The sequence below is a fragment of the Cynocephalus volans genome, chromosome 11, assembly GCF_027409185.1.
Source record: "Cynocephalus volans isolate mCynVol1 chromosome 11, mCynVol1.pri, whole genome shotgun sequence".
Classification (NCBI taxonomy): Eukaryota; Metazoa; Chordata; class Mammalia; order Dermoptera; family Cynocephalidae; genus Cynocephalus; species Cynocephalus volans.
In genome coordinates this window covers 125,579,997-125,598,323 of record NC_084470.1, presented here as the reverse complement: position 1 = coordinate 125,598,323, position 18,327 = coordinate 125,579,997, and the positions used below count along the sequence as shown (strand labels likewise).

Genomic DNA, 18,327 nt, shown 5'->3' with positions numbered 1-18,327 from the left:
TGATTTTCTAAAACTGCATATTTTAAGACAAACTAATATTGGAACCTAAATCATGGCAAAATAATTTTTAAATTTTGAGAAAAATATTCACCTCTAATTAACTTAGCATTCATATCTTCATTTACTTTGGCGATGTTGACTATCAAACGGGCTTGGTTAGCATATCTAAGTGTGCTTAATGTTTCTTCTATGTTGCTGGCAGCAGGACTGATCGTAGCAATCATTGTAGTTTTTGAATTTCCACCCAGACTTTCTTTTAATAGCCTTCAAGGAAAAAAAGTCATAATTAGACTTAGCTTCTACAACAACTTAATAACAGTAATTATCTAGAAAGCAGAAAACAAACTAATAAGATATCTAATACAGTATTATACTCTTTAGTCAAATGCCATTTAAAGTTTTTTTAGTATTTCTGGCTATTTTTAAATCTCATAAACACTAATTTCTCCTATACTTTTTATATTGTCTCATGATGCAATAATCTGTGCAGAGGTTTTAAAATACGGTTAACCATCAAATATTTAGAAAGATACCTGTCCCCTTATGAAACTGTGAGCTACTCTAGAAACTAAAGGACTGTGTCTTGGTCCTCTTTGTATTTCCAGTGCTACCACAACCTTTGAAGCAGGTGCTCAACAAATGCTGAAAATGATGAATGGACATATAAACAAAAGTTCTGTATTATGCTACATGCAGAAGTTTATATTAGAGAAAAAAATGTGTGAGACTTAGAAAATCTTTTATTAGTGCAGAACGAATTTCACTATTCTTTACTTTCAAAAGCCATGAAAAAAAATCAGATTTTCCCTTATAGGTTTCAAGGTGGAAACCACATTGTAACAAATCAATTATAAAGACACATTACTATCAAGTAGAGATGAGGTCCTTATCCTAAATGTATATTAATGCTTATCAGAATTGAACACTAAATCTACACAGATGTAATTTGAATGTAATGGATTGGAAATTAAATATATATTCACTAATGAAAACACTTACCAAGCACCTATGTGCTAGTCACCATGTACATGTACTAATAAACAAACAAAATTATTCAGTTTTACTTTATACACACAGCAATACGTTTGGTAATACCATATATGTTCGAACATATTAGTGCCTAATTAGTTAAGTACTAATAATAATTAAGTATAAGGATAGTTGTTTACACTCATACAGCACATATTATGCATTAAGAGTTTTACATTAATAATTGAATCCTCACTATAACCCTAAAAGATAGGTATTGATATTATCCCTATTTTACAAATAAAGAAACAAGCTAGAGTATTAAGTGATTTTTCCAAAGTTACAGAGCTTATAAGATGCAGAGCTGAGATTCAAATACAGGTAGTTTGGCTCAAGAATTCATCTGCTAACCACTTCTTTTCTATCTCAAAGTTATATGAAGTCAGTCTATCATTCTCTTCCCCACAATATTCACTGTATTTTATACAATTCTTTATACTTCAAAAGATACTTGCCATGTTAGAACAGATTCACGATAAGGAATAAAAACTCTCTTTCCGTTTGCTTGTTCAGAGAGTGCAGATATAACCTTTCCCAGAGTTAGCAAGGACTTGTTAATACTCACACCTTCCTGTACATAAAATTTTAAAAAATTTTTTAATTAAAAGAACTTCTTAGCAACAAATTTATTTCACAAAATATATTTCTCCCCTCATGTAATTACTGAGTAAATACTTTCTTACATAAACAACCAACTTTATTATAACTCAAAACCAATTTTATTATAACTCAAAATTTATTAATTTTCTTTGAAAAATAATCACAACCAAAAAAGCATGTATCACTCTTTAAACCACAGCAATGCAATCTGTAAACTGAAGATAAAAATACATTTCCTAGATTAAGCATATTCAGTTTGTACTCTCCTAAAAATAATGCCCACATGAATAAACTTCAACAAAATGAGAAAACCATCCCATTTACCTTCAGTCGATCTCCACTAGTGTGAGCCCTAGAGCAGCGCTCGCTGCCTGCCAGATCAATTAGGTTTATGCGGCTTGTTATTCTGTGATCGTGTTCTTCCCCTTCCACAAATTCTGTCTACAGCAAAATGATATTAAAATAATCTAAGTTCTTTTATGACTTTCCATCAATATAAGTCTTTAAAAGGAAAAGTTATACAAGATTACAAATCACTCATTTATTTTTAAAGCCATCCCTTCTTAAATCTGTGATAATTTGTAAGGCATAAATATTCAGTCTACTGAAAAGAATACACTGAGCAGTGGTTAGATTATGCCAAAATTTTTTTTAAAAAATGATTTTAAAGGGATTAAGATCAATAACTATTCAGTTACATTAAAGAAACAACCAAAATAGAGAAAAAGCTTAATGCAAAATAATGTTGCTTATCCCAGCATTATAATAGCAAAACATTTAAAACAATACAAATGCCCAACAGTAGAGAAAAACTTGAGGAATTTTAATAGTTAACGGGATATTATTTAGCTATTAGAATTATTTTGCAAAATTGTTACAGCATAAAATTGTTAGATTTTGTGAATTTAAGTGTGATTATAAAACAACTATAAGATTATATACCAAAATGTTTAGAGGGTATTATTTAAGTATTGGAACCTATGGCTGAATTTCTTAAAATCTTTTACATTTTAATGTTTTTCCAAATACTCTATAACTACCATATATTATTGATAATATATCATATATTGATATGATCATATCAATGACATCATGATAAATTAATAATCATCTATTATAGATTTTAAAAAACAGTGATAAATAACATATTACCATATATACCAAAAGTCATTCAAAGTTATTGTGTATATTTCCTAAAATCCAATTATGTTTATATGTTCATATGACTATACTTTTACCTTTTGATTTGAAGAAGAAAATAAGAAAAACATGAAACCTAAATGTATTTACTACCTTACCTATGAAAATAATCAACAAAAAAAAATACCTTGGTCTGGGTCATCACCAGGGTAAACACTGAATGAGACCGTGAGCTTTTATCATTCATACCAGTAGCAGCAGTTGCTCTTTGTTTATTTCCCAATTCTAGCCAACTCTAATAAGAAAAAAGGAAGGGAGGTCAGATCGGCAGACTGTAATTTATTAGAAGAACAAATTAAGAAACAACAAAGAAAGTACATTTGGTAACACATACACATTTGTAATTAGCTTATGAAATGAAATTAATAAGTGTTTATCTTTTAATAATTTGCATTCCCATTGTCTATTTTTTTTGGTCACAGAAATCTGAAGCAAGAAATAATATATAAATAATATATGTTATAAAATATATGACATGTAATATACAATACTATATATTATAGAATATGTAATAAATAATAGCTTTTTAAAAGGCTGTTTCTATCATTCTAAGCTGACATGATAGTCAATATCTATTTTTAATTCAGAAGAGCAATTCTTTTGATTAAAGCTTAACTAAAAAAATCAGTACATGATAAACTAACAAGATTAACTTTTTATTTACTCAAACAGCAATTAAGGAGAAATACTGTTATGAATATTTATAATTATGTTCTTTCTACATAGTGAAGAGACAAAATACAATTAATCTTACCTGGATATCAGAGTAAGAACTGACAACATTCCTATTTTTAAAAAGTAAAAAGACAAAACAATTTTACTGATATTATACTGTTGCTCTCATAAAACAATAATAACCTTTCAATTACATAATTATTCTCTGAAGTAACAGGCAAATTCACAAATACTGAGTTTCCCAGAATCTTTATTTTCCCCTATTCTTAAAGGGCAAGAAATAAAATAATTCTTTAATTTTACCAAAAAGTACACTTTTTCTTAATACAATGAAACATCTTAGCATCTTAACATTATAATATTCAATTCTAATTCATAACATCAAAAGATGTATTTTAACACATATGTATATGCATAGGTACCTGAGGGTACTTCAAAAAGTTTGTGAAAGGCAGAAGTAAAAGATACTATGAATCTTTCCATGAACTTTTTGAAGTACCCTCATATGTGTGGGCATGGGTGTACATGGGTCCCAACATAAACCCAGATTTATTTAATGGAGCTAAATTTATACCTAATTATTTTTCCTTTCCTTTAAGAAAAGCATTTGGAGTGTTAAAAGCGGCAGTAAATGACTCTTGGCATGTAACAAACTCAACTCAACTTGGCACCTTCTTTCCTCTTCAGGAAAAATAAGTAGTAGGTATAAAAAAGTAGTAGGTATAAAAATGCAAGCTGAGAGGGAAGACTTAATGTGGAAAGGAGAGTGTAAAAGAAAGAAAAATCAAATATTTATTTCATACTCAGTATAATTAGTACTCTATGCTACATTATAAGTGCTGTGAAAGATACGAACAAATATAAAAACAAGGAACTAACATTCTATTTGGAAAAGAGAGGGAAATTTAATTAGACAATATTAGGGGTAGAAGACTAAATAGTTATCCAGGGTTTCTAAGTTGGGAAGGCAAATGAGAACACAGAAAGGATTACGGGAGAACAAAATTCACTCTACTCGTTTGTTTTCTCCTCCTTGCTTTTGCTGAGCCAAACACTTACATTGACAGCGCTTCAACATATGGACCGGAAATGGGATGCTCCCTTACTCTCAGCTAGAAGAAGCAAATATTAGCATCAATAAGAGTATGACAAATATTTAATACTTAAATTTTAAATGATCCTTTTTTCTATATTTTGAGTTTAAGGTAAAGAGATTTGTCTTTGCTTTATCCAGAAATAAACACAAAGGTTCTCACAGAAACAAAACTGTAAGACATTAAGAAATGGCTTCAATACCAAAAACTGTATATAGTTGCATAATACACGACATTATATTGTAGCATCAAATTTCTTACTATTTTTATTCTTAAATTAAATCCTGCAGTAGCTATTATTTTTATGCTTTTAAATATCTCTTTAAAACACATTTATTAAATTTCAGACATTTAATTTTTTTCTTCCTTGTTACATTATACATATTCAACTCTGTGACCAGAAATTTTAAAACACACAGAAGTCATAAAAGAAAATGTCAAGTATTATGTAAGTTTCTCAATGCTGCCAATAGTAAACTGCACAACTCTGGGCAAGTGAAGAAGGCAAATGACTTCTTTAGATTTTCATTTCTTGTGCTCCAAGGTCCTTTGCAAAATTAAAAATTTTTAATTCTAATAGGAGTTTTTAAACAGCTAATGTTTTGTGAAACTTTCTGTTTCACAGATTACCTACAAGATATCAATTTGCTAAATAAGCCACTGAAATACATATTTTATAAAAATAATACAACTTTAAAAACTTTTACTACTTTTTGGCTTGCAGACTATTAGGGATCTGGTATTTGACTTATGTGGTCCAACTAAATCTTAGAACAAATATTTTATCTTTAATTATTACACAATACTTGATTAAGATGAAAAGAAGTTAATTTTTAATAACTATTTTAATTTCCACTAGTGATAATGTTCAGCTTTTTCCTAAATAACAGTGTAGTTTAGGCTATAGATTCCAAGCATTTGCTATCATACAATAGCATTTTAGTAAAATTTTAAGCCATATCATCTGCAGAATTCATATAATTATATGCATTTATAAAAACAGAAGTTAAAAACCAATAAGTTGTTTTAATCTTACCGGTTGCTTTCTCTGCCCATTTTCACCTTTACAAACCAGAAGGTCATGAATTTTTTCATTATATACTTCAAAGAAGCTCATTTCAAGGTGATAGTTGAGCTAGTAGGAATAGAAACACAGCATGCATTTTAAAATTCTTCACATATGTTGCAAATCATGTATCTAATATGTGTCTAGCATCCAGAATATATAAAGAACTCTTACAACTCAACAACCAAAAGACAAACAGCCCCCAAATTAGGCAAAGGACGTGAATAGACATTTCTTCAGAGATGATATACAAATGACCAACATGCATGTGAAAAGACGCTCAACGTCATTTGTCAGGGGGGAAATGCAAATCAAAAACAATACAAAACTACATCACGCCTACTGGGATGGCTATAAAAATAAATAAATAAACGAAAATAACAATGTTGATGAAGATGTGGAGAAATTGGAACACTCCTGCAATGCTGGTAGAGGAATGTAAAACGGTGCAACCACTGTGGAAAAGAATTGGCAGTTCCTAAAAAGGTTAAACACAGAATTACCATATGACCCATAAATTCCACTTCTATACATCCAAAAGAATTGAGAACAGGTATTCAAGCAAAAACTTTTACATCAATGTTCACAGCAGCACTATTCACAATAGCCAAAATGTGGAAACAATCCAATTGCCCATCAACTAACAAATGAATAAACAAAATTGGTATATCCATACAACGGAAAACTACCCAGTCATAAAAAGAAATGAGGTACTGATGCATGCTACATCATGGATAAACCTCCAACACATTACACTAAGTAAAAGAAGCTGGACACAAAAGGTCACACATTACATGATTTCATTTACATGATATTTCCAGAATAGGTAAATCTATAGAGACATAAAGTAAATTAGCAGTTGCCAGGGGTTGGGAAGAAAGCGGAATTGGTTGTGACTTATGGGGTACAGGGTCTCCTTTGGGGGCAATAAAAATTTTTCGGAATTAGAGAGGGCAATTGCATAACATTATGAATGTACTACATGCCACTGAATTATACACTTTAAAATGATTGACTTTACATTATGTAAATTTATCAATAAAAAAATATTTTAATATGAACAACAAAAGTCTTTGCACTTTTTATTAACTTCTAGGTAAGGTTCGATTCAATTCAGTATGTATTTCTTACATACCTACTATGTGTATGGCTTTCAGCTATAGTTAGAAGAATATAAAGACAAGGTTCTTGGGCCAAGCCCGTGGCGCACTCAGGAGAGTGCGGCGCTGGGAGCGCAGCGACGCTCCCGCTGCGGGTTCGGATCCTATATAGGAATGGCCGGTGCACTCACTGGCTGAGTACCGGTCATGAAAAAAGACAAAAATAAATAAAAATATAAAAAAATAAAGACTTCTTGCCCATAAGGCTACCATCTCAGAGATATACAATATATGCTGCAATAGATAAGACAGAGCAGTAGAAAATTATGAACCAAAATGAGAGATAATGACTATAAATAAAATGACTAATCAGAAAGAGGAGAAATTAGGATGGCCAGAGAGGCTGGGGAAGGAGAAAATAGGAGAGATGAGAGATGCGGTAGACTGGACCAGAAAGAGTGGGTAGGGCATTCCTGGGTGAGGGCAGCAGCACCTGAGCATGGCATACGCTCAGGACAGGAAAGAAACCCTGTACGTTGACATTTGATCTAGTAAGATGGAACCTTAAATCAATAATTCTTCCACATTGGGGAGAAAAGCAACTATCCGACTAAGTGGGGCTGAGCTTCTCCTTTTGACTCAGAAAGAAAGGGTATAGAGGCCAAAGGGGGGAATCTTTGCTTCCATAATGCTTTTTTGACAGTTCAGGCATGATTTCCTTATTAGAGAAATAAATTTCATCCATTGGCCTAGAAGTAAATCAGCAAGCATCCAATACTAACAGAACTGGAAGCTTCAAGGGGGTTTCAAAGAGATTTAGGTTCAATTAACCAAATATTAATTGTGCCCCACTAGGTACAAAGCACTTTTCTAGGAGCTGTGGGAAAATGTAAGATGAATTGGACATAGTCTTCATTCTGAAAGAACTCACAGTCAAATTGGAAATGCAATACAGTACATGAATAATACAAGGCAGAATACATTTGGTGCCATGTAAGAGGACAAAGCACTTCCAAACAAAGAGACAAGCTATATGGAAGTACCATGTAATTATAAGGCCATTTACAAATGCTGTGATATAGGTATAGGGGCTCGGAATTCAACGAACGTGTATTAATGCCTATTTTACATAAAATAGTATATTATGTTATGGGGTCCCAAGAGGTCTTAGCGATGAAAATGTAGCGGAAGATGAGTTGGGAAAGGTAGCTGGGGCCACATTAAAGAGGACCTATCTTTTTTTTCTCCCTTGAGGCTCCTCCATTCTGGCTATACCACCTTTATTATCTTCATTCACATACTATCACCCTCTACCATCCTGAATAATCTCAAAGTTGGTATAACCACAATGATTTAGTTGGGCTCACTATGTGCCAGCCACTATTCAAAACCTTTTACGTATATCAACTCATTTAATACCCACAAAAAACCTATGAGAAAAGTATTATCATCATCGACCCTATTTTCTGTTCTGAAACACAAGAGAGGTTAAGTAAATTGTTCAAGGTCACACTTCTAGTAAAGCAATGAATGGAGCTCAGATTCAAACTCAAATGATCTGTCTCCAAAGTCCATGCCCTTAACCATTCATTATACTATATTCCTCAGTGATACAGTCATTCTATGCAAAATCTGAGCCTCCCAGTTCTGTGAAATCATTCCAAAGACCTCTGCCTCTCCTTCACTTTCTCTCTCTCTCCCTGGCGTCCATTACCTTCAAACTGCACACTCTCTAAAATCTTAGCCAATAAAGAACTCTGACCCACAAGCCCACAGCTTTCTCACTCTCTTATTCCCACTAAACTTGGACTTGAATCGTTTCATCTTATAATCTCCAGGCCACCATGTTTCTACTGATCCCTCTCCTCTTCCTATTTTCAATTTAATTACTGGGAGTAAGAAGTTGGTAGGGGGAGAATAAGGAGATAGAACAGGACAGTATATCTATAGAGAAGACAGAACTCATCATCCACTCAATTCTGCTTTTCCTCCTGTGTTCTCAGTGAATGCCATCGATATCTACCCTGGTTCTCCAAACAGAAACATTGATTTCTCTCTCCCTCATCCTCCATTTCCAATAGTTAGCGAGTCGTACCAGTTCTACTTACTAAGATCTCTCAAATGTGTGTCCCCTTGTCCACCCCTACGGTCACTACCTTAGCTACGTTTCTTGACACGTCTCATCCAGCTTACAAGTACCCCAGATGGTCTCTTTGTATCCAATCCTACTTCCCTTCACACATTCTCCAAATTGCAGCCGGGACTATCTTTTTTTTTTTTTTCTTTTTTCTTTTTTAAGAGCAAATATGATCATATTACTTCCCTGCTTAAAATCCTTGCATAGCCTTCTAGATTCCTGGAAATATGGTTATAAAGTCCTTCACAAGCCAAGTTCCACCTGCCTCTCTAGTTTTATCTCGTTGCCCTCCACCCTCAAATTCCATGCTCAAAACAAAGTAAGCAATGTACACATTCCCAAGGGCTCCCTACTTTCTTGCTTTCAAATCTTTGCATGTGCCACTCCTCCTGCCTAGATCATCCTTCCCCCTCTTCTTCACCAAGCTAATAAATGCTATGTGTCCTTCAATGCTCAGTTACTCCTTCCTCTAAGAAAACCTCTGTCCAATCTTATATGTTCTTACTTACATTTCTGTCATAGCATTTAGTTTAATTTATTTAGCATTTAACATTGTACTTGGCTGTTTACTGGCTGAATTCTCCTATTATACTCTCTTGACTCAGGAACTGGGTCTTTTAACTCCATACCCCCAAATCTAGCACAATATTTTCCCAATTTCCCCTAGCATAAGAGTGACTAGAAGAAAAGCATGAAAATTATAAAATCCCAAACTCTACCCCAGACCAACTGACTCAATCTCCAGAGGAGATTTTCAGCAAGAGCGTGCATGTGCATACATGAACACACACAAACACACACACACACACACCTGCCCCTGCCACACCTGGTGATTCTTATAGTCAAGCAAATTTGAGGAAAAACTGGTCTAACATACTGCCTGGCAACAGTAGATGTTCAGCAAATATTTGCTGAATGTATGAATGAATAAGTGAAAAGCAAAGCCAGCCCCACCTGCTCAGGTGTCATACAGTGAAAAAAGCATGGCTTTTAAAGTCAAATCTGGGTTCAAACTCCAGCTTCACTACTCTCTGCTTCACATTGTCCAAAAGTTTATGCGTGCTGTCCTTAGTTAACTCTGTGAACTGCCTGACTGCAGAGACGCATATAATGTCACATAACTACCACACTGTGAGTCACCACACACACACAAAAGAAATAAAGCAGAGAAAGGTATAGAAGACAGAAGCGATGACTCCTCTATGACTGCCCACCGAGTATAACTGACTGAATTTAGAATCCCCATCTTCCCTCTGCATACCACTGTTTCAAAGGATCTTCCATTAAGTATTTCCTTAGCAGCTGATTTGAACTTGATTTGACTATTTTCTAGTCTGTTATGAAGCCTGCAGATATATGAGAACATACCTCTTGGGACTGTTTTTGTGCTACTTGAGCAAAAAGATCTTCACAAAATCTTGGAATTATTCCTGGTTCTTCACTAAATCCCATCATCCTGGAAAATACATTATGAATAAGGGGAAAGTAAAACTAATTAGGTTTTTTTTGTTCTTTTTTATTCTTGTTGGGCAAAGGGGGCTGGGGAGGGAGCGAGGAGCAAGTTAATTAAATCTCATAGTTAAGAACCTGGGCTCTGGAGCCAAATCTACCTGAATCAAAACCTTGATTCCGCCATTTATTAGCTCTGTTACCTTGGACAACATACTTACCCTACTAAACCTCAATTTCCTCTCTGTAAAATGGAAATAATATAAGTATCTAATTCAGAGGGTTGTTATGAAAGAATACAGGCAGACTGTAGCACGGTGCCGGGAATACAGTAAGAACTCAATAAATGCTAAGTACTATTAAAATTCTGAGTAGTTCCTTCTAGGACAGGTATTATTACCATAGCTACCATTTATCAGATGACTTACTTTTAATTCTCACAGTAATGCTTACGTGTTAACCTCTCTGGGCTTCAGTTTACACAAGAAATATAAATTACAGTAAAATGGGGTCAATGACACTTATAAAGTTAACTGTATCTCATGCGTAAACTGAAGCCCAGAGGTTAAGTAATTTGCCCAAGTTTGAAGAACTAGCATATACAATGCATGAGATTTGAGCCCAGATCTGTGTGGTTTCAAAACTATATTCTTTCTACTACACCATGCTGCTTCTCACAGAAGATTTAAACATTTCTGGATAATTGTAAGTGCAATACAACTTACGTATATGATTTTCCAGAGCCAGTCTGGCCATAAGCAAAGAGACAGGTATTGTAACCTTCAAAGGCACTGTCTAGGAGTGGTGCTGCTAGAGTCTCGTAGACGGTTGTTTGGCTGGCATAGTGAGGATGACATTCATCAAAAGACCACAACGAAACATCATAAATAAATTTATAAATTTGTTTCATGTCAGGGTGTTCCACAGTTATTTCTTCCGCATTCATGAAGACCACCTGGGATGCTTTTTCAATCTTCTCTCTTTAAAAAGAAGCACAAAGAAAAAAATCAAGTTATTGTAATTATTGTGGTTACTATTACTACAGAATATAACAGGGACCTCAAAAACTAATTAAATATAACATTCCTCCTTTAGTTTTATGTGGAAAATGCAGATCAGCAAACATAATTCTAGTGAGTTACCAAATATATTTCTTGTAGCTCCAGTGTCACCAAAAGGAAAATGGAATTCCAGATTTCTTGTCTAGAAACCCTACCCTACTTTCACAAGATTTTTCATCTTTTTCTCTTGAACTATACCTTTTCCCATCCCACCTACTATAATCTACCTATACTCTCCAGTTCAAACCTGGAAACATCTTTATTATAAAGAAATTTAGGGGTACAGATCTATATAAAGCTGACATAAAAAGCAAACATAATTGCAACAAACCTCGTTGAATATAAGTTCAAATTAAAAGTCTCTTTTGGCTATTAGTGTGGTCACTGTTAATCCAAAGGTCTTTCCTCCTCCAGATTCTTCCCTTAAAATCATAAATTTTCATGTCCATCCTTTTTCCATCTCATAGGTGGAAATCCTTTACCTTTAAATCAGAAATTATCCTAGAAGCCATCTGTCTCATCAATTTGACGAGCACCATTCCACCCCACCCTGCTTTCAGGGCTTATGTGATGAGTCTGGAATCAGGCACTTGGTCCCTTACTAAGTTCTCTTCAGTGGAGTCATCTCTCTTGGGTTTTGTCCCTACCAGCTCTGTTCTTTGTACTGCCTCTCTTCCTCTCTTTCAGTGTTCTTGAGGCTTTCCTGTTTGGCTTCCTGACTCTCTCAGATCAACTTTCCCTCATTTCTCTCCCCTTGTCACTAACCCATTTTCACTAAAAAGGACTTAGAGTACCGTATAATTTGCCTTTAATCACTGACCCTTTAGGTTCAAACTGGAGGTTCCTTCCCCAGTGCAGTGGTCACCACAGCCTCTTCTATCTTGCTTAGATACACAGCATCAAGTTAAAAACTACTGACCCTGCAAAGTTTTTCACTGTCCTCCATTAAAATATTTTAAAATAATTAGATTCCTCATTCACATTTCATCATGTTCATCTTGTTCAGCCCTATCCCTAATCTCTGTATATCCCACCCATGATCACTTTTAGAGAGATTTTTTGCAGTCAAAATCATATCTAGTAAGGTATAACCACTACATATCAATTTATAACCACTATATATTAATTATAACCATAATTATAATATATAGTGGCATTTATAACCACTATATATTAATCGGAGATGACAACGATGATGACAACCACTCTGGAAAGAGTTTTAGAAGGACTTCTTTGGGGAATGAGTGGCCTGTTATGGCTCTTTTTAAGGAAAAGGTAGAAGATTTCAACATATATCACGGATTTGAAAGCAGACTGCATTAGACACTTCAGTGACTCATTTAGACTTTTAAGTTTGGCCAGTTAGTGTGTACCACTCAGTTGGTTAGAGCATGGTGCTGATAGTACCAAGGTCCAGGGTTCAATCCAGGACCAGCCAGCAAAATAAAATAAAATAAAATAAAATAAAATAACAAAATTAAAATAAATTAAATTAAATTAATAAAATAAATAAAATAAAATAAAAAATAATAAAATAAGATAAATTAAATAAATAAAATAAAATAAAATAAAATAATAAAATAAAATAAAAGCAGTATACCTAGAGAAACTTACATATACAAATAGAGTAATTTCAATTTTTTTGTTTCACAATCATCAAAAATTATCTACATACTACAACTAAATCTAAAAGTTCTCTCTCTATAAATATATTGCCAACAAGTTTGAAGACACTTGAATACACTGACTTTCCAAAGGCAGAGGGGAATTAAAGACACATTACATGTCACTGGTTTGGCCTTAGATTTAAAAAGGTGTAACATACCTCTTGGTGAAAGGCCTTACACGTACGGCCACTGTCACTTGACTATTCTCTACTTTTAAGAGGTCTTTTTCTGTAGAGGTGTTCTGAACCGCACTTTCTTCTTCAAGAGGAAGTGTATTTTCTTGTGACCTTTCCCTTTTATTTGCAAGAAAAGAGTCTTTTGGCCTTTGTTTAACTTGAAGGTTAGGCATCCTATTCTTCAGTAGTGAGGCAGCTGGGCTCTCAAACTGAGGCGTGCTGCACTTCGGCATCAATGAGTGTTCTGTTATACATTTTGTAGGTGTTCTTTTTTCTAAGCTTCCAAATTTATTTGGATTTTTCCCAATACTTCTATGATGCAAGTTTCTTGTTCCCGACACTTTAATATCCAACTTATTCTGAACAGGTTTTGTTGCCAAATGTCCTGATCTAACAACTTCGGCCTGACTCTGGGAACCAACAAGTGCTGTATTACTTGAGCACTTCAGTGCGACATTTCCATTTGCCCCACTGATGGCAGAAAATGTTTCTTTATGTCTCTCATCAGCCATCATTTCCACGTCTTTTGGATCTTCAACTAAAGATACAGAAGGTGCAACAAAAGAGTTTTTATCATTATTTACAGTCTTTACATTTGTACTAGTTTCCTCTGAAGCACAATTATTTCCTGTTTCACTGCCCACATTCTGCGTTATTTTCCACTTTTTGACAGAATCTGTCTTAGCTGTTTTCCACTTTTCCACAGAATCTGTTTTAACGCGACGTTGTAATATAAGACGTTTTTCTGCTGTTTTTTCAGTTGTGTCTCCCAATTCACTACCAAGCAAAGATGATTCTGTGTTCCTTGTAGCTCTTCTCTGAAGTGCCAATCTACCTACAGGGTTAGGGGTAACGGGTGTATCTTCTGGTTTTTTACAGGTAGAAATAATATAAGTGCTATTTATGTCTCTGATTTTACTTGCAGATCTCAGTAACGGATTATCATTTTCACGTTCTGACATATTCGAGTTCAAATGCAGCTTAAGTCTGTTACTGTGGGTGACGACACTCAGTGATGAACTCTTTTGAGAAGAAGGAGTACCAAGGATACAGCTGTTATTTCTATTATGAGCAGTGTATATTGACATTTTGGCAGCAAGTTATTTTAAAATAGAATGTTGCAGGAGAATCTAAGCTCTTCTTTGGACATTCATTAGATTTCTAGCCATTTCTTATACATTAGGTTGCAAAAATATCTGCTAAACTACAAAAAGAAAAAAAAAGATTTAGATTTCACAGATAACAAACAAGCTTTAAAAATAGAGAACTTCCTACTGTGTAAGTAAATTCCCAGAGGCATACATTAGAATAAATCACAATCTCCTGCTCAGATATCGCTTCCAATCAACTTCAGACAAATTCTGCCCTCAAAGAGTTTACAGTCATTATTCAGCAAGTATTTACTGAGTTCTCATTATGTACCCAGCCCTCTGATAGATACCGTAGACTTCAAAAACAAGACCCTTGTTCTCATTTCCTTAGTTTAGAAGAAATACACAGATAACCCTTATATCAGGCCAAATGTGCCAAGTGACTGAAGAGACAGATACCAGGGCTGGCTGGTTAGCTCAATTGGTTAGAGTGTGGTGTTGATAACACCAAGGTCAAGGGTTCAGATCTGCCTACCCTCCAGCCACAAAAACAAACAAAAAGAGATATAAAAAGTGCATATCAGCATAGATTTTTTTTTCCCAAGTACCCCAGCTTGCAGAGTAAGGAAGGACTAAAGGAAACTCTACCACCTAAATCAGAGTCTGGAGCAAAGCATTTTTATAAATACCTGTTAAATGTCTGTTGAATACAGGAATGTCCATAGAGGAGATTAAATTGATTGGTGTCACAAAGCAGATTATTCCCAGATAAGTACAACTTACAATAAATATAAGTACTGTAAATTAATTGCTTGTGTTGAGAAAAACTATGCAAGATTAAATAGGTAGATGCCTGCCCTTCAGCAGTTAGACAACAAATTAGACAGGGGTGTATGTAAATACACTCGTATGTCAACAATATCAGGCACTAAAGTTTAAAAGAAAGAACAGCAGTAAGAGCTAAGAGACCTGGTTTCTAGTCAACTCTGCATCAGACTCCTTATATGGATATAAACAAGTCTTAATTTGCATGCCTGGTTCTAACTTGTAGAATGACACTAGCTCAAACTATTCCATAGATTATTGCTATCAAGGAACAATTAAGAGAAGCTAATTTTTGAGTCTTCTAAAGTTCTACATAAATAACAGTCATCATTACACAAAAAAAATCGTCGGTAATATGCATCACCCTTCAACCTTTCAAGTAAAAGTATACAATCTTCCTGTTATGAAATTAATTTAAAGGCAAAAAAAGATTCTGGAAATTCTACTGCAACTAAAAAAAACTATTTGTTACACAAATCAATACGGATTTTGTTTGTCTGGGGAGTCTGCCATGAGACTTTAAAGAGGACTAAAAGAAGTACAAGGAAAATAAGCCACAACCCAAACCAAAACATCCGGTGATCCTGTTCTTCTCCGTGCGTCACCACGAGGGTCTGTGACAGAGTGTACCTCTTAGTGCCAATTCATTCGGTGAGACTCGACGGGCGAAGGCCTGTGGGCCGAGCGGCCCTGCAGTCCGGCTTCCCTGGCCCGCAGACGCGTTGCCCCGCGCCCTTCCTTCGGGGACCTCTTCGCCGCCGAGCCGGAATTCTGGGGAACTGAATGGGGACCGGAGCTAAGACCACCTGCCCGCGCCTCAACAGTCGCCCGCAAAGAAAGCGCCCGCGCGCCCTGCCCAGCACCGACACCTTGCCCCTCCGCAGGGTCCGCCACCTCGGAGGCCCCCTCGAGGCCGTTCCCACGCCACTCACCGCCCCCAGCCCCGGCTCCTGAGGTGTTCGCAATTTGAATGGGCGCCCCGCCTTCTGATTGGCTGCTGGACGTCGCGTCGAGCGCTGCGCCTCCGTTTTTCCCCGCCCCCCGGAAGCGCTGGTGGTGGGGTTCCGTCAACGCTCCACCCACCCCGCCCTCATCTCCCTGGCAACGGCCCCGCCTTCCGCCAGGCTCAGGCTCAGCTGACCCGTGGAACTTGGGCCTCTTTAAATCCGATCGTAGAAGGAGCGAGGGACCCGGCAGTGGCGGGCACGCCACCAAAATGGGTTTAAAACGAGAACTCGAAGCCTGACAGACTCTCTTGCCGATCCTTAATATAAAAGAAGCATAATCTATCCGCCTTATGTCAAAGACTTCGTATTGTAAATGGCTGTTTGCCCCCAAGTTAGTCATAATAATTAACACTGTCCTAGATTTCCTACGCTAGGCGTTGAGATAGAAAAGGTAGTAAAGTCTTGCGTGAATTAATCCTGAATAATTTATGAGATAAGTATTAATATTGTTCCCAGTTTATAGATGAGGCACTGAGGTTTAGAATTAGTAAACTTGTGAAAGACCAGACTACAAGCAAGGAACATAGCTAGAACTCCGAAGCTGATGGACGCCATAAAATTTAACTCAGTTTCAATAAGATTTTGAAACCAGGAAAAAAAAAAAATAGCAAAAGTACATTCTGAAAAATAAACAACAATGAGAATTACTCTAGCCAAACATATTATAAAGCAACAAAATATTTTAAACAGGCAAAAGTGCAGATAATGGAAATGTATTAGATGAGTTCAGAGACCAGAAGTGACTCCAACTGTATAGACGAATTGAACGGTAAACTAAAACTTACTCTGAAGTCTTTCTGAAATATAAGTAAAATTAAGTGTTATGGTTTTGAATGTCTCCCCAAGCTCATGTTGGAGCTTAATCCCCAATATATTTGAAAGGTGGGGCATTTAAGAGGTGATTGGATCGTGAGCACTATACCCTCATGAATGAATTAATCTATTCACAGATTAATAGATTAATGGTTTAATCGGTTATCACAGAAGGGGCACTGGTGGATTTATGAAGACAGCAAGTGAGCATGTTAACGTGCTCTCCTGCCCAGCCCTCCATATGTGATACCATGCGTTGCCACAGGACTCTCCAGAAAGTGCCCACCATGAAGAAGGCTCTCACCAGATGTGTTTCCTGGACCCTGGAATTCTCAGCCTCCAAAACCGTAAGAAGTAAATTCCGTTTCTTTACACATTACCCATTTTCAGGTATTCTGTTATCAGCAACAGAAAATGGACTAATATATTATGCTCTAGGGAAACTTTCAGAAAATAGAATATAGTACTTATCAGATCTATGGGAAATGATCATTCAGTTCAGAAGCAAAAGAAATATGGCAAAGAAAAAGACTGATGAACACAAATACATAAAAATTTTTAAATTGTATAAAATTCAGAATGTAATACAGGTAAAATGTAAGATAACTGGAAAAATACAATAAATATGACAGAAGATGTAAAGACCTCCTTCAATTTTACAAGGAAAATATGTTTTTAAATAGAATAAGAAAATAAATAGACTATAAAAATGGACAAAATTATTTCACACCAGAAAGAATTCACATACTTACAAAAGTAATTCATATAAAAATAGATACAAACATCCAATCGTTTTTTTAAATTAGGTACAAGTAAAAAAAAATTTAATTTTGGTGCTAGTGATTTGTACCAAAATTAGAAGTGTACATTTCTAGTGACATAAATTGGTATGCTTCTTGAAAACAGGAACTATATCTGTTCATAGTGTGTCCCTAGTGCATAGTATAAGTCCTGATATACAGCAGATGCTCAGTAAATATTTATTGAGTAAGTAACAAGCCCTTCTAGAAAGCAGTATGGTAATGTATTAGAAGAACCATAAAGATATTCATACCCTTTGACCTAGTAACTGCACTACATAAATTTATTCTAAGAAAATATTTTAGTAGAAACCAAAAGGTATACAGGAATATTATCTATCCATATTAGCCCCAAACTGGAAAAAATCTAAATACCCAACCATGAGAGAATACTTTAAATGTTTAAAAATAAGGAAAAAAATAATAAGTTATAACTATGAAAGGTCCACAAAGTTATAATTACTAATTCAATAGGGCCAGACAATGCCTGGTCTATAGACCAAACCATAATCTGCCACACCAGACTGTGAGACCAAG

General features: G+C 35.3%; 1 protein-coding gene across 1 annotated transcript in view; it reads right to left on the bottom strand.

Moving 5' to 3' along the window:
* KIF14 (kinesin family member 14) overlaps positions 1–14,342 on the bottom strand; it is a 49,117-nt gene extending 34,775 nt beyond the window's left edge. Inside the window, exons 1-10 of the mRNA XM_063115159.1 lie at positions 13,237–14,342; positions 11,076–11,330; positions 10,270–10,357; positions 5,635–5,733; positions 4,564–4,616; positions 3,584–3,614; positions 2,957–3,064; positions 1,954–2,070; positions 1,485–1,600; positions 92–264 (exon numbers count right to left, since the gene is read on the bottom strand). Of these exons, the coding sequence (XP_062971229.1) occupies positions 92–264; positions 1,485–1,600; positions 1,954–2,070; positions 2,957–3,064; positions 3,584–3,614; positions 4,564–4,616; positions 5,635–5,733; positions 10,270–10,357; positions 11,076–11,330; positions 13,237–14,342 (2,146 nt within the window). The remainder of the gene's footprint in view (positions 1–91; positions 265–1,484; positions 1,601–1,953; positions 2,071–2,956; positions 3,065–3,583; positions 3,615–4,563; positions 4,617–5,634; positions 5,734–10,269; positions 10,358–11,075; positions 11,331–13,236) is intronic.
* Positions 14,343–18,327: the final 3,985 nt, after the last annotated feature.